This window comes from Perognathus longimembris, chromosome 11 (genome assembly GCF_023159225.1).
Source record: "Perognathus longimembris pacificus isolate PPM17 chromosome 11, ASM2315922v1, whole genome shotgun sequence".
Lineage (NCBI taxonomy): Eukaryota > Metazoa > Chordata > Mammalia > Rodentia > Heteromyidae > Perognathus > Perognathus longimembris.
The window spans coordinates 68246503-68267678 of NC_063171.1; the positions used below are offsets into that span (position 1 = coordinate 68246503).

The 21176-nt window shown below is 49.5% G+C and overlaps 1 protein-coding gene across 8 annotated transcripts in view; it reads left to right on the forward strand.

The window, feature by feature from the left end:
* The first annotated feature begins 10504 nt into the window (after window positions 1–10504).
* The window catches only part of Lin9 (lin-9 DREAM MuvB core complex component), a 57161-nt gene continuing 46489 nt past the window's right edge, over window positions 10505–21176 (forward strand). For 2 of the 8 annotated variants that reach the window (XM_048357527.1, XM_048357528.1), the window contains exons 1-3: window positions 10529–10636; window positions 16195–16227; window positions 19309–19403. In XM_048357527.1, the coding sequence (XP_048213484.1) occupies window positions 10558–10636; window positions 16195–16227; window positions 19309–19403 (207 nt within the window). In that variant the 5' untranslated portion in view covers window positions 10529–10557. Of the gene's footprint in view, window positions 10637–11620; window positions 11676–16194; window positions 16228–19308; window positions 19404–21176 lie in introns of those variants that run through there. The other 6 variants (XM_048357526.1, XM_048357529.1, XM_048357530.1 and 3 more) reach the window with 6 other exon arrangements.

Consider the following 21176-nt stretch of genomic DNA (forward strand, 5'->3'; position numbering starts at 1 on the left):
GCAGCGGCTGCTCACGGCCCTCCTGGTCGGTGGAAGGCACAGCCGCCCTGGCTCCCACCTCACCCACTGGGCCACGTCTGGGGGATGGTCAGCCTCTGAGGCTCCCTCGACGACAGCGCCAAAGCCGGGGGTCCTCACTCAGCGACACCCCTCAGCCGAGCTCCTCGGCTCCCTCCACGACACCCCACAGCCGAGATCCCCAACTCCTCAACGACACCCCTCAGCCGACATCAGCTCCCTCAACGACACCCCTCAGCCGAGATCCTCACTCAACTCCCCCAATGACACCCCACAGCCGAGATCCTCACTCAGCTCCCTCAACGACACCCCTCAGCCGACATCAGCTCCCTCAACGACACCCCTCAGCCGAGATCCTCACTCAGCTCCCTCAATGACACCCCACAGCCGAGATCCTCACTCAGCTCCCTCAACGACACCCCACAGCCGACATCAGCTCCCTCAACGACACCCCACAGCCGAGATCCGCACTCAGCTCCCTCAATGACACCCCACAGCCGAGATCCGCACTCAGCTCCCTCAACGACACCCCACAGCCGAGATCCGCACTCAGCTCCCTCAACGACACCCCACAGCCGAGATCCGCACTCAGCTCCCCACATTTCCTGACTGTGGAGTTGCAAAGAGGCACAGAAATAGAAGCAAATGCCCAGAATAGTTTCAATGGAAGCATTTAGCGCGAACCTTACCGCACTGCAAGGTCACGCACCCCCAAGAATCAAGCTCTCCGCTGTCTTGTGCTGTGAATTCCAGCAACTTCCCAGGAGGGTATTCCTGCCTGGCTTGTCAAGTCAGAATCATTTGCCTCAGTGGTCCCCGGGTACCTCTAGTGTTGGGGAGAATTCCTCTGTAGCCACTGCAAGGCCCAGGACCAGGGGCCGGGCCGGGCCAGCCATGACGGCCGTACAGAGCTGCCCTGGGCAGGCACAGTCGCCGCTGAGCACATCTCTGAGTCCCAGTGTTGAGCTGCAGACCGGTCTCCCAGGAGTCTCCGGTTATCACCCCCATGTAGACAATCCCCTGGCCAGCCCTGGGTTATCACAACGCAGGACAACACAGGAAGGATACGCGACCCCCTGGCCAGAGCGACGAACATGTGGCAGAGTCATCTCATCTACATGATGTCGAACAAGTGCATTTTAGGGTCAAAGCTAAAATGTTCTCTTCCCTGGCCCTCTAGAATTGCTGAGAAATGAACTCTTTTCCTGCCACCAGAAGGATTCTGCAAGCCTTGTAATCGGACCAAGATAATCTCTGATTTTGTGCTAAGCAGGCACTCTGCCACTTGAGCCTTGTCCCTAGCCTAAACCTCTGCTCTTGATCCAGCACTGATAATCCGCTGGGCTGGAAGATGACAGGAAAGGGAATTACTGTCTTCTCCATTTCTCAGCTTTTCCTTCTCTCTGCATTAGCCAGCTTTCCATCACTAAAACAAATACCCAAGACACTTCACCTGTCATGCGAAAAAGGGTTGTTTGGCCTCATGGTTCTGTACGTTCCAGCTCAAGATCAAGTGCACATTTGCTTTGACACTTCTGGTGAGGGCCGTCATGCAGGAGTGTGTGCCAAGCAACTCCCCACCCCATGGACTAGAAAGCCAGAAAGGCAGCAGGAAGCCAGGCACGGGCGGCTCACGCCTGGAATCCTAGCTACCCAGAAGGCTGAGATCTGAGGATCGCAGCTCAAAGCCAGCTCTGGCAGGGAAAAGCTCAGGGACAGTGTCCAGGCCCTGAGTTCAAGCCCTAGGACGGACAAAAAGATGACAGGAAGAGACCAGGCCCCACAGTCCGTTTGGAATGCACCCCCCCAGTGACCGAAGGGCCTTCCACCAGGTCCCACTTTTTTTTGTTTGTCTTTTGTGGATCTTGGACCTGGGCCTTGTCTCACAGAACTTTTTACACAAGGCTAGCACTACCACTTTTTGCCATAGCCCTGCTTTGGGGTAGTTAACTGAAGATACAGAGTCTCATGGGGCTGGAAACGTGGGTTAGTGGTAGAGCCCTTGCCTAGCATGCATGAAGCCCAGGGGTGAGGTCTTTGGGCAGCTCCCAGATGCTGGGGTTGACAAGGCCTGGGAAGGAAGACCTCACAACCCTTCGGCCTGTACTGCCAGGTAAACATGGGCCTTCTCTCAGTCCTGCAGCTCCCAAGGTCATCAGAAGGCCACAGGAAGTAGATGGGCAGCATTCCTAGGACAGGAAGAACAACTAGAGGTCTTTGCCCCCAGAGCTCAGTTGAGCCTCAGGGCATTGCAGAGTCAGGTGACCGAACTCATTTTCTTCTGTGGTCGTGAAGCACTGGACTGAGAAAGCCAGCTGCATCCAGACATGCCGACAGTAACATGTCCACAGTGCCTACTCACTCCCTGACTTTCAAAACGGCATCCCCTCTGTACAACACCTTAATAATAATAGAACTGTATTTTTTAAATTATCCCAAAATCTATAGAAAATGTAAAACCAGCCGAATACCAGAGGCTCACGCCTGAAATCCTACTCAGGAAGCTGAGATCTGAGAGTTGTTCAAAGCCAGCCCGGGCAAGTAATTCTGAGACTCTCCAAATAACTACCAAAAAGCCACACATGGAACTATGGTTCAAGTGGTAGAGTGCCATCCTTGAGTGAAAATTTTTTATTTTTTTGCCAGTCCTGGGGGCCGGACCCAGGGCCTGAGCACTGTTCCTGGCTTCTTTTAGTCCAAGGCTAACACTACCACTTGATCCACAGCGCCACTTCTAGCCTTTTCTGTTTTACGTGCTACTAAGGAATCGAACCCTGGGCTTCATGCATGCTAGGCAAGTACCACTAGGCTACATTCCCAGCCCAGGGACAAACTTTTCAATTAAGAGAAGATACTAAGTAACAGAAATTAAAAAGGCTGATGAGTGGAAATACAGTCCCTTGCGCCACACAGAGGCCTACAGGAAGGATCTGAATTAGATATGTGATGTGAACACCTACAATCACAGCTGCCATGCAGGGAGGGGCAGGAGGATTACAATGTAAAGCTAGCTCAGGCAAAAGTGAGACAATAGCTGAGAAACCAAACTAAAGGCAAAAGGACTGGTATGACTCAAGTGGCAGGCCACTTGCAGCATGAAATCCCAGTAATGCCAAGAAAAAAAAAAATCTAGAACAACTCCAGGCCTGGGATTGGGTGGGAGTCCATAAATGTACAAGTAGTTATTAAAGACCTGTTGTTTCCACTCATGCAGGTGACACAATACATCCCAGAACACTAGCAACTGCAGCTAAAGATTTGCTTTATATTAAGAAACTGGGCTGGGAAAATGGCCTAGTGGCAGAGTGCTGGCCTCTTATACACAAAACCCTAGATTCGATTCCTCAGCACCACATATACAGAAAAAGCCAGAAGTGGCGCTGTGGCTCAAGAGGTAGAGTGCTAGCCTTGAGCAAAAAAGAAGCCCGGGACAGTGCTCAGGCCCTGAGTCCCATGCCCCAGGACTGGCAAAAGAGACAAAAAACAACAGGGGGCTGGGTATCAGTGACTCACACCCGTAATCCTAGCTATTCAGAAGGCTAAGATCTGAGGAAGGATCCTCATTTAAAGCCAGCCCAGGCAGGGAAGTCCATACAACTCTTATCTCCAAAAGCCAGAAGTGGAGCTGTGGCTCAGAGTGATAGAGTACTAGCCTTGAGTACAAAAGCTGAGGAACAGCATCTAGGCCCTGAGTTCAAGCCCCTGAACCAGCACACATGCACGCCTGCGCGCACACATGAAAGAAAGCAGGGCTGGGAATATGGCCTAGTGGCAAGAGTGCGTGCCTCATATACATGAAGCCCAGGGTTCGATTCCCCAGCACTACATATATAGAAAATGGCCAGAGTGCTAGCCTTGAGCAAAAAGAAGCCAGGGACAGTGCTCAGGCCCTGAGTCCAAGGCCCAGGACTGGCAAAAAAAGAAGAAAAGAAAGCAAGCCTGAGTCGTATTTTATGCTACACAGACAAGCATACAATAAACTTTCGCTGAATCAACTAGGGACAGAGGATTTATTTGGGCACAGGTGTTGTGAGTCTTGTCAACATCATGGTGGTGAATTCCCAAGCGTATTCTAGCAGTCACAACAGGCCAGGCAGGTCTTATGATTATGTGCAAAGGACACTGTTATCATTGAAGTGGAGCTGGATGTGCATAATTGCATATACATATATATATATATCATAAAGGTGCTGTGCAGAGGGGTTACAGTTACGTAGGTCAGGTAATGAGGATGTTTCTTGTTGAGCAGTGTCACCCCTTACCTAATTGATTTTAACGTAAAAGAATGCAAAGAGCTTTCAAACAGAAAGGTGTAATCAACAAGCTTATCACTCCCATGTTACTTTTTTTTTTTTGCCAGTCCTGGGCCTTGAACTCAGGGCCTGAGCACTGTCCCTGGCTTCTTTTTCCTCAAGGCTAGCACTCTGCCACTTGAGCCACAGCGATACTTCTGGCTTTTTCTACATATGTGGTGCTGGGGGATCGAACCCAGGGCTTCATGTATGTTAGGCAAGCACTCTTGCCACGAGGCCACATTCCCGGCCACCATGTTACATTTTTAATTACTAAATGGGCATCGCCTAGAAGCTTAGCTGAGGGAGAGGCTGTGAGGCCTGGCACCCAGGCTATGGAGACGGGCCAGCATGGCTATCCGCACCCCCAGGTTTCTGAACTCATGGCGCAGCAGTGAAATGCGGTCATTACAGAGCCTGGGGCCTAGGAGTTACGTGCTAACGAATGGCCGGGTCACAGCGCCCGCAGATGCTGCGTATACAGAGAAGCTTCTTTCTCGCGCACCGTCGCGAGGCTTCCTGGGGCATTTTTATCAAGGCACCCACTGCCCTCTTGAAGGCTCCATTAAGTCCATTCATACTGCTGTGTAGTGCGGCACCTATCATCTGACGGCGTCTGTGACCCTGACAACTCCAGGCATGTCATCCACGTGGAACCATACAGGAGCTGTCCTTTTGTGACTCTTAGATTGCTCAGCATGTCCTGGAGGTTTGCCCATGTCATAGAGCGTGTCCTCATTTTCTTCCTTTGTTTACATGTGTTACATGTTCTCTCCCCATTCGTCCCGTAGTGGACACCTGGATTGCAATCATGCCTTCAGTTCTTCGGAGGTGTATTCCAAAAACAGAGCTGCTGGATCAGATGGTGGCTCAGTGTTTCAGGCTTCCATTTCAGGAGCAACTGTACTGGTTTCCATAGCAGCACACCATTCACAATTCCAGGAAGCAGTGCATAAAGGTTGCAGTTTTCCACACCCATGCGGACCTTTTGTATTCTAGCTATCCTAGAGGGTGTGAATGGTTATTTCGTGGTGGTTTGCATTTGCATCTCCAGAATGACAATGATTTTGAGCATCCTCTCAGAAGCTTATTGACTCTTAAACTTCCTTTGGGAAACTGTCTGTTCAAATATTTTTGCACGCTCTTTCTCTGCTGGTTCCAGGATTTGAACTCAAGGTCTCATGCTCTAGTTTGGTTTTCTTGCCCATGTCATTGCTCTATCACCTCACCTCCAGTCTGGCAGTTTGCTAGTTATTCTGGAGATGAAGTCTTGCAGACTTTTCTGCCTGGGCTGGCTTCAAATTGTAATCTTCCATGTCCCAGCCTCGTAGTAGCTAGGATTACAGGCATAAGCATCTAATATCTGCGTCTTTGTGCTCATTTTTAATTGGATTGTGTGCCTTTTTATTATCATTATGAGACATATATGCCTTATCAGAGATATGTGTGACTTGTAAGTACTTCCTCCTATTCTGAGAATCATATTTTCTGTTTCCCCATCCTGTGGTACTGGGGTTTGAATTCCTTTCACTATCTAGATAGTGTTTTAGCTTTTTTTTTTTTTTTTTTGTCAGTTGTTGGGGCTTGAACTCTAGGCCTGGTCTCTATCCTTGAGCTCTTTGGCTCAAGCTAGTGCTCTACCACTTTGAGCCACAATGCCACTTCTGGCTTTCTGCTTTGGGCAAGACAGCAACTTGGTGAAGTAAAATCTCACCTCAGGGTTGGGAAGCAAAAAGGAGTAAGAAAAGGACCAGGGTCCCCTCATTCCCTTCGTGGCACGCCCCAGGACCCAGAGGCTTCCATCTGGGCCCTGCTTCCACAGGAAGTGGGCCCCCGTCCCTTCCCTTAGGAAGCCTTTAACACAAGGTTTTTCCGAAGATACTTCAGACTCACACTGAACTGGGTGCTACTGGCTCACACCTGTAATCCTACTCAGGAAGTTGATCTGAGAATTGCGGTTTAAAGCCAGTCCAGACAGAAAAGTCTGTGGGACGCTTATCTCCAATGGAATACTAAAAAGTCAGAAGTGGCACTGTGGTGGACTGGGAATATGGCCTAGTGTTCAAGTGCTCATCTCATATACATGAAGCCCTGGGTTCGATTCCTCAGCACCACATACATGGAAATAGCCAGAAGTGGCACTGTGGCTCAGGTGGCAGAGTGCTAGCCTTGAGCAAAAAGAAGCCAAGGACAGTGCTGAGGCCCTGAGTTCAAGCCCCAGGACTGGCAACAAAAAAGCTCAGGGACAGTGCCCAAGCCCTTAGTTCAAGCCCCAGGACTGGTAGCAAAGGAGGGGGGGAGGGGAGAGAGCCAAGGGAAAAGATTCACACTGTAGCAGACTGAGGCAGAGAAGTTCAAGGCTTGCCCAAGATCTAACACTTGCTTACAAATGGGCAAGGTTTACAACTCACATTTTCTCTCAGTCCAGGAATCTCTTTTCCCCTCCTCAGAATATGTCCAAGGAGAAAATTTTCAAAGGCACTTGAGCCCATTTTCATGAATATTGTACAGCAAAAAAGGAGGAGACCCTGACAGGCACTTAGTTGACATTGTACCAGAGTCCTAGAAGCAAGACTTCTGGGAAGGGAGGAGTCACTTGTGTAAGGCCAAAGAGGAAGTAGGGACGGAATGGGATTCTGACCGAAAGGATGCTGGGATCGGATGAGCTGAACCTGGGTTCCTGCTAGCACAACTTAGGGTCCTCAGATCTGAGCCTCCTGAGTAGCCATTATCACAAATGTGAGTCCCTGGCACCAGGCTTCTATTTTGACCTAGTGCTTTTTCTTGTTTCTCAATCCTGAGGATTGAACCCAGGGTGTTCTATGTACTAGGTGGATGTGGTAAGCTGTACACCCCAGACATAATAAGTTTTTGTGGTTTGGGAGTTTGTTTTTGCTTGAACTCAGTGTCTCATTCTCTAGATGGGCTTTCTTGCTCATGGCTGGTGACCAACTACTTAAGGTACACTTCTAGGTCAGTTTTTTTGTTTGTTGGTTTTTTTTTTGTTTTTTTTTTTTGCCAGTCCTGGGGCTTGAACTCAGGGCCTGAGCACTGTCCCTAGCTTCTTTTTTGCTCAAGGCTAGCACTCTGCCACTTGATCCACAGCGCCACCTCTGGCTTTTTCTATAGATGTGGTGCTGGAGAATCGAACCCTGGGCTTCATATATATGAGGCAGGCACTTTACCACTAGGCCATATTCCCAGCCCCTCTTATAGACTTTTTGAACCACTCTCCTCCAGGTCTCAACCTCCTGAGTAGCTAGGATTACTGACACCTGGCTATTAATTGTGTCTTGGGTTTTTTTTTTTTTTTTTGAGCAACTAAGAACACTTAGCTAGTTATGTCATTTTAAATTGGAATGTTGTTTCATATTGCTATTCCTCCAGCAGTACTAAGAGGTGAGTCCTCTGCCCTTGTAAAGGGGATGACACGCTTAGAGTCAAAAGTTGAAGGGAGCACCGCTGTGCCTTCTGTCCTTAGAGGACATTTCATCCACTTGGCAGCAGACACAGAACTCCACTGTTAGAAGACAAGAGAAGCAACAGCCACTAATGTTGCTGCGTGGACCTTAACTTCCCACTCTCTGGAACCATCAGAAATGGATTCTTGTGGTTGATAAATTCCCCAGTCACGCCAGGCGCCAGTGGCTCATGCCAGTAATCCTAGCTCCTCAGGAGGCTGAGATCTCAGGTTTGCTGTTGGAAGCCGGCCGGCCCTGGCAGAAAAGTCCATATAAGACTCTTGTCTTCAATTAACCACTCAAAAGTTGGAAGTGAAGTTGTGGCTCAAAGTGGTAGGGCACTAGCCTTGAGCAAAGGAGCACAGGAACAGTGCCCAGGTCACAAGTTCAAGCCCCACAACCAACAACAAAATCGTAGTCAAAAGGCTAGATTCTAGCACAAATGGCCTCCCATCACAGAAGGAGAAACTGGGGTGGTAAGAATGGGCCAGATTCCCAAGTACCCCATGTGGCTAGTGCTCCTTGGACAAGTTATGAGGCTGTTAGGGGAAACGGACTAAACTAATGATGTGACCTTAAATGTCTTCCTCACAAAGTAAATGGCAGGTCTGGAGCTGGTCCATGGCTTCAGGCTTCCAAAAGATTCATCTGGGACTTTTTAAATATAGATTGTTGAGTGGATACGTTTTATGTACTTTTCTACTGTTTTGAAGATGATTTTATACTTCTTCCATTGTTATCTGAGCTTTGTTAATGCTTTAGGATTTTCTCCAAAAAAAAAGTCGGTTGTTGATTTACACAGCAGCTTGTATGAAAGCTCCTCAACATAAAGCCTGATCTGCCTTGGTCTTAATGCCCTGGCCACCGTGACATTCATAAAATTTCTGTATTTTTTTTTTTGTCTTTTCTTTTTTGGTACTGGGGATCAAACCCAGGACGTTGCACTTGCCGGGCAAGCGCTTTGCCACTGAGCTACATCCCAGCCTGACATTCATAAAATTTCATCCTCAGACCCTCTCTTGACCTCATCCCCAAACTGAGGAAGCTGCTGGGCTTGGAGCTGCACCTCTAAGGAGCAGGCCATTCAAAATAAGGAATCATGTTGGAATGGACTCACTTCCCTAGCTGTGCCTAACAGCACAGCAGCAGCAGAGGCACAGAGCCCGCAGGCCTGGAGGGTTCTTTCCCCTCCCACCACATGGCTCAGGCCAGTGTTCCGAACCTCCCTGGGGGTACAGTTCTGCTTCCAACCATGCCATCGCGGCAGCACGGGGACACTGCTGGGTGGGTGCTAGGAGCGCAGACTATGAAGGCCAGTTGCTGTTCAAAGCCAGCCTAGGGGCTGGGGATATGGCCTACTAGCAAGAGTGCTCGCCTTGTGTATATGAAGCCCTAGGTTCGATTCCTCAGCACCACTTATACAGAAAATGGCCAGAAGTGGCGCTTGTGGCTCAAGGGGTAGAGTGCTAGCCTTGAGCAAAGAGAAGCCAGGGACAGTGCTCAGGTCCTGAGTCCAAGGCCCAGGACTGGCAAAAAAAAAAAGCCAGCCCAGGCAGGAAAGTATGTGAGGATCTAGTTTCCGATTAACCACCAAAAAGCTAGAAATGCAGCTGTGGCTCAAGTGGCGGAGCGCCGCCAGCCTTGAGTGGAAAGGCCAAGGGGCAGCCCAGCCATCTCCGCTGCCCTGGGCCCGGCTGGTCCTCAAGCTCGCCCCCCCCCCCTCCGCTGCCCTGCGCCTGGCTGGTCCTCAAGCTCGCCCCCCCCCCCCGCGCCCTGCCGCCTCTTTCAAGCTCGCTCCCCCCCCCTTGCCCTCGCCTGTCTTTGTCCCAAACACAAACACAAACACTTGCCACCCGATTAAAAATGCGACCCTTCCTGCCCTGGGCAAGCTCACCTTCTCTGCCCGGGGTGTCCCGGGGTGTCCGGGGCCTCCTCCCCGACTCCGGAGGGAGGGCCGGGGCCCAGCAGCTCAGCCTGCAGTCCCGGCCGAGGGGGGCGACGCCGAGGGGGGGGGGGCGGCCTGAGCCGGCAGGAAGGGAAGCGGGAAGGAAGGCAGGCCCGAGCCAGGTGGCCCCGGGGGCGCCTCCCGGGACCCCGGAGGCCCCGTCGCGGGGCAGCCCCGGCGGGAGAGTGGTCGGTTCCGTCCGCAGACGGGCGGCAGAGCGGGGGCAGCGCGGAGGCGGAGGCGGAGGCGCGGGCGAGCCGAGGCCCGGGGCCGGGGCCGGGGCCGGCCGGGGACAGCCGCCGAGGGCCGGCCGCCTCGCCCGGGCCCGTCCCGCGCGGGGGACTCGCCGGGGCTGCGGCTCCCCGCGTCCCGCGACCGCGGCCGCCGCGCACCCCGGGATGGAGGCGCCGAGCGCGGGGCCCGAGGGCCGACTCGCCGACCTCTCCAGGTCCCGTGCGCCGCGCGGCCCGGGCCGCCAAGTTCCAGGGCCGCGGCGTCCCGACCCGAGACCCGAACGCGCGGCGAGGCCGCCGGGAACCGCGGCTGGCAGACCCAGCGCGGCGCCGCGGTGAGCACTCGGGGCCCGCGGGCGCCGTTCCCGCGCCCGCCCGCCCGCCAGCGCCGCCGGCCCCCCGCGGAAGCCGCGCCGCTCGCGACCCCGGGCCGGCCGACGAGCCCCGCCGGCCGGCCCGGGCGCTCCGCGGGGGGGCGGGGCCTGCGGGGGGCGGGGGCGGGGCGCGCGGGGGGCGGGGGCTGCGAGGGGGCGGGGCGGGGCCGCCGGCGGCGGCGCGGGCCGCCGCTCCGCATTCGAACCTCCCTCGCAGGCGGCCTCCGCCCCACAATGCACCGCGGCGGGCAGCCTTTGAAAAAGCGGCGCGGCTCGTTCAAGATGGCGGAGCTCGACCAGTTGCCTGACGAGAGTGAGTAGCGCCCGGGCGCCCCGGTCCCCGCCCGCCGCCCGCCGGGCCCGCGCCCGCCCCGGCCCGCACGCGCGGCCGCGTCCCTCTCCCGGCAGGCGGGCCGACCCCCGGCCACCCTCCCCCCCCCCCCCGCAGGCCGGGTCCTCCCGCGCCGGGGCCGTCGCCGCGTCGCCGCCTTTGTTATGGTGTCCGCGTCCGTTTCTGGGGCTGTGCGGGCGCCGGGGCCGGAAGCCGAGAGCCCGGGGTGCCGCCCGTCCCGGCGGAGCGGCGGCCGCGGCCTCGGCGCCGGGGGGCGAGCGCGGCCCGCCGCCGTTCCCGCGCCGGGTTACGTAACCCGCCGGCCGGGGGCTCGGCGCGGCGCCGGCGGCCGCGGCCCCCCGGGGCGCCGGCCTCCGTGCCGTCCGGTCCCGGGACAGCCCCGCCGCGGGCGCCGCGACCCCCGGCGCGCCCCGCGGCCACCCGGCCGGGCCCCAGCCCCCCACCACAGGTGGCCGCCGCGGCGACCCGGCCGGGATGCGGCGCCCGGGTCGCCCCACCCCGCGCACCGCCGGGCTCGCGCGCGGGCGTGGCGGGCGCGGCCCCGGCCCCGGCCCCGGCCCCCGCGCCCTCACCTGCCGGCCACCGCTCACCTGAGCCCGAGCCGGGCGGCCGGCACCTCCCCGCGCGGGACGGGGGGACCCGGGCTCCCGGTGGTGAGTACTGCGCAAATCCTGCACAAAGGCGGCAGATCGTCCCCGCGAATGACAAAATGGTCCCGAGCCCCCACGCGCCATTTGTATTCGCCCCACTTGGCCAGAGTTACGGAATGAACCGCACGACGTGGGGCTGCCCGCCAGGCAGACGGACTTCGGAAGCGGGAGCTCCTGGTCCTGCCCGTGGGGTTTCTCTGCGAGGTCGCGTGTTCTTGGTATTATTGTAAAGCCAGCAGTCCGGGTGGCCCAACTGGTGAAAGTTGTATTCGAAATGTGTTCGCTAGGTCACCAAAGAACTTGCTTGGTGAAGTGATGGAGCCGCCTTGCCTTCGGTGGTGTTTCTCACGGTACGAAGAGCCATCTGGGGTGGTGGGACACTTCAGTTAGGGCTTGGGCTGTCGTTTACCTTGTATGTAGTCTGAACCTAAATAACTGGTGCTCACTGGATTGGACGGGGCGCGACTACAGCCCATCCACGGGTTTTATTGCTTTTGTTTGGAGAATGTAGTTGACTCGATTTAGGGTATTTGAAAATAAAGGGGGGGGGGCCTAATCACAATATGCTTGTTTTCTGAAAAAGAAGAGCCTTGGGGTTTATGCTGGAGTTCAAGTTCCAGCTATGGTCTCAAACAGTGTAACCTAGTCCATTTCTATTCCTGTGTAGCCTCTGGGACATGGGTGCATGCCTTTGTGTTTGTGGAGTTTGTCTCACTAGCTAGACATCTGCTCTGTTAAAAAAAAGCTAGTTTGTTATAGTGCCACAGGTCAAATAGACATATAAACCGGACTTACATGAGGTTTGATATAGAGTAGTATAGGTAGTTTCTTTTTTCTTTTTGAGGAACATTTGAAAGGAAAAGGGATTTTAATTAGATACCAGAACTAACAAGTATTTTACTAAGTTTAGTCAAGAGTACTAGCTAGTATATTAGCAAATAACAATAGTAACGTCATCAGTATATCAAACTAACTTATTGAGTACTTAATATGAACCAGATTTGATACAAAGCATATTATATATATTTTTGCACTTAATCTTCCTTTCAGTTCATGTAAGTACTCAATTTTATACAAGAGGGTACTGTGTTTAGGTCAGTCCTGGGCCATGAACTCAAGGCCTGAGCATTATCCCCAAGCTTCTTTTTGCTCAAGGCTAGTACTCTACCTCTTGAGTCACAGCGCCACTTCTAGCTTTTTCTGTTTATGTGGTACTGAGGAAATGAATCCAGGGCTTCTTGCATGCTAGGCAAGCACTCTACCACTAAGCCACATCCCAAACCCCTAAATCCCTGTTCTTAAAGTGTCTATTATTTCACATCTCCTCTTTGAGGCTCCAGGGCCACCTCAGATTTCTCAGGGTCAAAATCCTCTCCGTATTTCCACCATCCTCTACCCCTTCCTCCGGCTCAATGTATCTTCCAGTGACTCCTGTCTCTAAGGATAGTTCTACTGTGCACTCAGCTGGCAGAGCAGAAGCCCAGTGGTTATTTCTAGCATGTCCTTTTTACTGTCTTTTTTTTTTTTTTTTTGCCAGTCCTGGGCCTTGGACTCAGGGCCTGAGCACTGTCCCTGGCTTCTTTTTGCTCAAGGCTACCACTCTGCCATTTGAGCCACAGTGCCACTTCTGGCCGTTTTCTGTATATGTGGTGCTGGGGAATTGAACCCAGGGCTTCATGTATATGAGGCAAGCACTCTACCACTAGGCCATATCCCCAGCCCTTTACTGTCTGTGTTTAAGCCTTTACCAATTCTGGGAGCATTTACTTTCTTTTATATTCCAGCACTTTAGGTTCCCATTAACCCACTCTCTCCCCACACAGAATACTCCTTTCAAAGTGTGTACTGGTCATCTCCTTCCCTTCCTCCCTCTTTCTTCCTTTCTTTCCTTCTTTTTTTTTTTTCTTTCTTTTTGGTAGGTCATGGAGTTTGAACTTGGAGCCTGGGCACTGTCCCTGACCTCTTTTATTCAAGGCTGGCACTCTGTCACTTGAGCCACAGTGGTTTTCTGGTGGTGAATTGGAGATAAGAATCGCACAGACTTTTCCTGCCATGACTGGCTTTGAACTGTGAGCCTCAGATCTCAGCCTACTGAGTAGCTAGGATTACAGGCATAAGCCACTAGTGCCTGCCTTCTGCTTGTTTGTGAGAGCACTAGAGTTTGAAAGCTTGCTAGATAGGCCTCTGCAACCAAAATCAGGTCCTTAGCCCTTTATCTTCCTGTTTAAGATCGTTTCATAGCTGTAAGACCCTTTTTGATCTGTCCACTCCCCTCCTCTCCAGCTTCCTTCATTTTGTACCTCTTCTCTTGTTCTGTTCTTTTGAGCTAAACTGGATCCTTTGCATTCCCTGTATTCACTGGGCTTTCTCAGTCCTCTGGGGCCTTTACATGTTGGACGCTGACTAGGTTGCTCATCCTGTACTCACTTCAGGTTAACTTCTACCTATCTTTTCTTTTTCTTTTCTTTTTTTTTTTTTGCCAGTGCTGGGGCTTGAACTCAGGGCTGAGCACTGTCCCTGGCTTCATTTTGCTCAAGGCAGAAAGGCTAGCACTCTACCACTTGAGCTTCAGTGCCACTTCCAGCTTTTTCTGTGTATGTGGTGCTAAGGAATTGATCCTAGGTCTTGGTGCATGCTGGGCAAGCACTCTACCACTAAGCCACTAAGCCACACATATCTACTGTTGTAGCCCTACCTATGTTTTTTTCCCTGACGGTACTGAGACTTGATCTCAGAGCCCTGCACTCCGGCTGGTGCTCTGCCACTTGAGCCACACTTCCACTTTGGCTTTTTGCTGGTTAATTAGTAGTAGGAGTCTCATGATCTTTTCTGCCCTGGCTGGCTTTGATCTTCAGATCATAGCTCTTTTTTTTGGGGGGGGGGGGGGGCAGTCCTGTGCTTGGACTCAGGGCCTGAGCACCTTCTCTGGCTTCTTTTTGCTCAAGGCTAGCACTCTGCCACATGAGCCACAACGCCACTTCTGGCCATTTTCTATATATGTGGTGCTGGGGAATCGAACCCAGGGCTTCATGTATATGAGGCAAGCACTCTTGCCACTAGGCCATATTCCCAGCCTCAGATCATAGCTCTTTGAGTAGCTAAAGTTATAGATGTGAACCACCAGCTTAACAGGTTTTTGATTGGTTAATACAATATTAACAGTGGGCACTGTATGAAAATTAGCCATGTATAATGTACACATTGTAAGCTCTTGTCTATATGTTAACTCATTTACTCCCCACTTCACAAACAAAGAAACAAAAGCAAAGAGAGAGTAAGTACTTCAGAAGGTAAAACAAGGAGGTGGCAGAGCCAAGATTAAAACATAGGTAGTGTAGCCTCTATTTAGAATCCTTAACTATAACTGCCTCTCGAAAAAGGAAAGATAGGTTGTAGGTAGTCTAGTTAAGGTCACACTCCCCAAATTGCAGTTCATGGAGTGTGAAGCAAGAATGGCTGTTCTGTGACTGACACTTCTTCCTTCAGATCCCTGCTCAAATACCACCTTTGCAGAGACATTAATCATGGGCCCCTTATATAAACAGCCCTCTCCCTGCTCCCACACTTCTGTCTCTAAGGCTTTACTTTTTACATCGTGCTTATCATGACCTGTCTCCCTTCTTACCTTCTACTAGAAGATAAGCTCCAGGAGCGTAGGGACTTGGCTGTTTTGCCTGCTGCAGTGTCCCCATTGCTCTGAGCTGGGGCGGGCATGTAGTCAGCATCCTGTACATGCTCACTGAATGAGTGAATGTGTTTTCCTCAGATGAACTGCATTTCTCTTGGTTGCTGTGTGGATGTGCAGCCTATCTTTCTGCTTTCTAGTTGTGCTGTGTTGTCCGAGCTTTCTAAATCAAGACCTTAGGCTTTTTTTTTTGGGGGGGGGGGGGAGAGGCAGCAACAGGGCCAAGGCTTGAACTCAGGGCTTGCGAGCTTTCTTGGAGATAAGAGTCTCATAGATTTTTTTTCTCCCAAGTTGGCTTTGAACTGTGATCCTCAGAGCTCAACCTCCTGAGTAGCTATGATTACAGGCGTGAGCCACTGGCACCCATCTCCCTTAGAACACTCTTATGTTGTCCTCACCCAGGATTTTCAGGCTTTTATTATCTTTGATCATGGAACTACAAAAGCCTTCTTTTCCTGTTAATTCTCCCACTTGCTTTGCTTACAGATCCTGTCCTTTTTTTCGCTACAGAACCATTCCCGCTCAAGTCTAGCACTCTGCCACCTGAGCCACAGCGCCCCTTCTGGCCGTTTTCCATATATGTGGTGCTGGGGAATCGAACCCAGAGCTTCATGTGTAGGAGGCAAGCGCGCTCTTGCCACTAGGCCATATTCCCAGCCCCGAGAACTTTCTAATTCTAATGCAACTAAAGTTTGCTTTATCTAGGGAATTCCTCCACATTTATTATACTAGCCCCTGTATGTTGCATATGTCTACATTTGAGGTCTTCAAAGGACTTCAGACTTGCTATGGTAGATCTAAGATTGTTTCCGCATTCTGTTTTCTCTGCTTAATTACCTCTTCAGATCTTGGCCTCAGTAAATGTTAGTACTTTTTCTCCCTATTTTTTCCTTCACCAGAGCACTTTAGAATGAGGATCCAAGAATTATTTCTGTTCTTACCTCCTTTTCCTGTCTTAGAATGGTTTCCAACTCTCTACCAAATGTTTTTGTCCAGTTCCTCCTTATCCTACCTTGATTTCCAAGTCTAAAGCTTAAATTGTCTACTAGTTATTTCAAATTTTATATTCATTTGTCATTTCAAACTCACCATTATACAAACTAAATGAATTACTTTTACCCCAGAAATCAAGTTCTTTTTCTCTTATTTTCTGAAATAATTATTGATTCTTTTTTCCATTGCAGGCTCTTCAGCAAAAGCCCTTGTCAGTTTAAAAGGTAAGGATTATACTCAGTTTAGGTATATTTATATGTTAGAAATTTAATTCATAAAAAGTAATTTTGGTGGGCTGGGGATATGGCCTAATGGCTAATGGCAAGAGTGCTTGCCTCATATACATGAAGCCCTGGGTTCAATTCCCTAGCACCACGTATACAGAAAGTGGCCAGAAGTGGCGCTGTGGCTCAAGTGGCAGAGTGCTAGCCTTGAGCAAAAAGAAGCCAGGGACAGTGCTCAGGCCCTGAGTCCAAGGCCCAGGACTGTCAAAAAAATAAATTAATAAAATAATAATAATAATAATTTTGGTATCTTATTTAAACTTTTCCTCCTAAGTACTGATTTTCCCAGAGAACTGTAAATTCCTGTGCTTTTTGAGAAGTTGTTACAAATTAAGGAAAACTTTGTTTTTAGGGGCCTGAGCACCGTCCCTGGCTTCTTCTTGCTCAAGGCTAGCACTCTGCCACTTGAGCCACAGCGCCACTTCTGGCCATTTTCTGTATATGTGGTGCTGGGGAATTGAACCCAGGCCCTCATGTATACGAGGCAAGCACTCTTGCCACTAGGCCATATCCCCAGCCCCACTTCTGCCTTTTTCTGAGTAGTTTATTGGACTTTCTTGCCCAGGCTGGATTTAGACCACGATTCTCAGATCTCAACTTCCTGAGTCAGATTACATACATGAGCCAGCAGCACCTGGCAAGATTCTTTTTTTTTTTTTTTTTAATGCCATTTTTTTTTTGTTTTTTTTTGGTGTCAGTCCTGAGATTTGAATTCAGGGCTTGGGCACTGTCCCTGAGCTGCTTTTGCTCAAGGCTAGCACTCAACCACTTGCCATAGCGCCACTTCTGGCTTTTTCTGTGGTCCTGAGGAATAGAACCCCAGGTTTGATGCGTGGTAGGCAGGCACTCTACCACTGAGCCTCCTTTCTAGCCCTTGCTTTATTTTTAATTGGTTATTATGTTGATGTTTAGTTTGAGCCGGACTGTGATCCTCCTGTTGATGCTTCCTGCATAGCTCTGATGGCAGATGCTTACAACCATGCCCTCCTTTTTTTTTCTCCTCGATAATGTATTTGTTTTTTATTTTTTAACAAAAAAGTTGTTCAAAAATTATTTGATGTGCCAATTACATATAGTCAAATTTGATTGTTTAAGAAGGAAAATCATTCAGCAATCAAATCAGAATGCCATGCTTTTTATTGGTTGAGATGGTGGTCTCAAATAGGTCTGGTCTCCAAGTACAGTTATATTAATCTCAGCCTCCTGAGATTGAGGGTTATAGGTATGACCCACTGTGCATGGATTTTTTTTTTTTTTAACTTGTCCTGGGGCTTAAACTCAGGACCTGGGTGCTGTCCCTGAGCTCTTTTGCTCAAGGCTAGCACTCTGTCACTTGAGCCACAGAGCTACTTCTGGCTTTTTCTATATATGTGGTGCTGAGGAATCGAACCCAGTGCTTCATGTATTCAAGGCAAGCACTCTACCACTAGGCCATATTCCTAGCCCAAGAAAATTATGTAACTAATAAGCTTTTCTTATGGAAAAAAATCAGAATGCTGATAAGCAATTTGAATAAAACAAATAGCCATCATATATATGGAGAGAGAGAGAGAGAGAGTTGTATATCTTTCTCTGTATTTCAGTATATCTTTGTACAAAAATTAAACCCTTCTTTCTTTTCTTTTTCTTTTTTGTTTTTGGCAGTCCTGCAGCTTGAACTCAGCCAGGCACTGTCTCTGAGCTTTGTTTGCTCAAAGGTAGCACTCTACCACAATGCCACTTCCAGCTTTTTCTGTTTATGTGGTCCTGAAGAATCAAACCTAGGGCTTCATGCATGCTAGGCAAGCGCTCTACCACTAAGCCACATTCCCAGCCTTCCCTATTATTTTCATAACTCAATCAATTACTTGATTGGATTTTTCCTATATGTATAGCACAATTCCTTGAATTATTTGAAATACTATACTAACTCCATTTTTATATGTGAAAAGTTTCACATATTGAAGCAATAAAACATTTGAGAGATGTACTACAAATTAAAACTTAGAAGGGGGCTGGGGATGTGGCCTAGTGGCAAGAGTGCTTGCCTCGTATACATGAGGCCCTGGGTTCGATTCCCCAGCACCACATAGGCAGAAAATGGCCAGAAGTGGCGCTGTGGCTCAAGTGGCAGAGTGCTAGCCTTAAGCAAGAAGAAGCCAGGGACAGTGCTCAGGCCCTGAGTCCAAGCCCCAGGACTGGCCAAAAAAAACCCAAAAAACAAAAGTTAGAAGGAAGGGACCCTTTCTTTTGTTCTTTCTTTTCTTTTCTTTCTTTCTTTCTTCCAGTTCTGGGCCTTGGACTCAGGGCCTGAGCACTATCCCTGGCTTCTTTTTGCTCAAGGCTAGCACTCTGCCACTTGAGCCACAGCACCCACTTCTGGCTTTTTCTGTGTATGTGGGACTGAGGAATCGAACCTAGGGCTTCATGTATACAAGGCAAGCACTCTTGCCACTAGGCCATATTCCCATCCCTTTTTTGTGTTCTGTTTTCTTACTTTAGTCAGAATTGTACAGAGAATTATGGGATCTCGGAGATTGGGGAACAAAAATTACTAAATGTCAAAAGAAAGGAACAGCCAGGCATTCAGGCCTATAATCCTAGCTGTTCAGGAGGTTGACATCTGAGGGTCACTGTTCAAGTCCAGCCCTGAGCAGCCAAGTCTGAGAGACTCTTATCTCCAGTTACCACTAGAAAACCAGAAGTGATACTGTGGCCTAAAGTGGTAGAGTGCTAGCCTTGAGCAAAAGAGCTCTGGGATAGCTCTGAGACTCTGAGTTCAAGTCCAATGACAACAACAAAAAAAAAAATGAGTACGCTATATATTTTAATATAGAAGTTTACTTTAAGTTGCATTGCTTTATTATTAAGAGAACGATCAGAAAAATACAGACTTTTTTTGCAATGACCTGCAATCATGATCAGTGTATTTTTCTTCATTGGTATTGTACTTCAAATACATTGCTGTTACTTAAAAGATTATATTTATGATATGAAATCCTTTGAACTAAACTTAAAATTTATTAGTATTATTTGTTACAGAGGGAAGCTTATCTAACACATGGAATGAAAAGTACAGTTCTTTACAGAAAACTCCTGTTTGGAAAGGCAGGAATACAGGCTCTGCTGTAGAAATGGTAAGGAATAAGTTATAAGTTTTTCAAATAATAACTAATTAGTATTATTATTGTATGTAAGTTGTTAGCACAATAAGTTTTCCAGACTTTTTTCCCCAACTACAAGCTTTTTCATCTTTGTCATTAAGTAAATTTGAACTTAGATAAATTATCTACAGTGATAATCTTGTCACTAGCAATCATGTGATAATTGTAGTTTCTTTTTCTTTTTTTTTTGGGCCAGTCCTGGGGCTTGAACTCAGGGCCTGAGCACTGGCCCTGGCTTCTTTTTGCTCAAGGCTAGCACTCTACCACTTGAGCCACAGTGCCACTTCTGGCCATTTTCTATAGATGTGGTGCTAGGGAATCGAACCCAGGGCTTCATGTATACGAGGCGAGCGCTCTACCACTAGGCCATATTCCCAGCCCTAATTGTAGTTTCTTTAAATACAAAAAGATGCAGACAACCTAAAGTCATAGTTTTATATTATTAGAAAAAGTTACATGTGGCTCTGGTGACTACATAGAGATCCATAATTAAGTGATAAGATGTTAAATCTTGTGTAGATTGGGCTGAGAATATGGCCTAGTGGCAAGAGTGCTTGCCTCGTAAATCTTGTGTAGATCAAGGATAGTACATTTAGGGATAGGAAGTCGAGTCTATACTTGCTTGATAACAATTTTAAGAGCTCTGTTTCTCCTCTGCTCAGCCAGAGGAGGTAGGTAGAGGTAGCCAGGAGGTGTTTCATGGGTCAGTCCTGAAACAGGCCTGCAGCCAGGATAGACAACAGGAGCAGGTTGGCCAGCAGGCCATCGCAGATGGGAGGCATTGTCCCACTCTGTCAGTACCATTACCAGTTTTCCTTTGCTCCCCTGGATTTGGTCAGGGAAGGAGGCAAGATAGAAAGGACTTAACTGTCAAGGCTGTGGAAAATCTAGTCTTAACCAGTCGAAGGCTGCCCATTTGTAATTAGCTTTGTTCACCTGTCTTCCTTCCATGTAGGCTTGAAGAGCTGTCCATTTTGTGTGGGTGTGTGGGTGTGTGTGGGTGCATGCCTGCGCGCATGCCAGTACTGACACTTGAACTCAGGGCCTGAGTGCTGATACTCTACCGCTTCCACAATGAAAGTGGAGCCACAGCTCCATTTCTGGCTTTTCAGTGACTAATTGGACATTAGAGTCTCAGGGATTTCTTCCCCAGGCAGGCTTCATCTCATGGTCCCCGGATCTCAGCCTTGGAGTAGCTAGGCTTATAGGTCTGCGCTGCTAGAACTTAGCAAGAAGAGTGATAAGAGACAATTTGCAGAAAGATGAGGGTCTCCAGTTGAAAGCTGGTGGCTATAATCTTAGCTACTCTAGAGACTGAGATCTGAGGATCCCAGTTCAAAGTCAGGAGGTCGTGAAACTCTCATCTCCATTAAACTACTCAGAAAAAAGCAGAAATAGTACTGTGGCTCTGAGTGGTAGAGTACCAGCTTTGAGAAAAAGAATCTTAGGGACCGTACCCAGTTCCTAGATCAAGCCCCAGGACCATTACTCCCTCCCCCCCCAAAAAAAAAGATGGGTGTCAACTGGAATATTTGAACCTAGGCTGGACTATAAATTTTTTCATATTACAGACCCTTCAGAATATTGTGTACTTTTTCTTTTTTGTCAGTCATGGGGCTTGAATTCAGTGCCTAGAAGCTGTCCCTGAGCTTTTTCACTCAAGGCTAGTGCTCTACCACTTTGAGCCACAGTGCTGCTTCCATTTTTCTGGTGGTTATTTGGAGATAAGACTGTCTAATAATTACT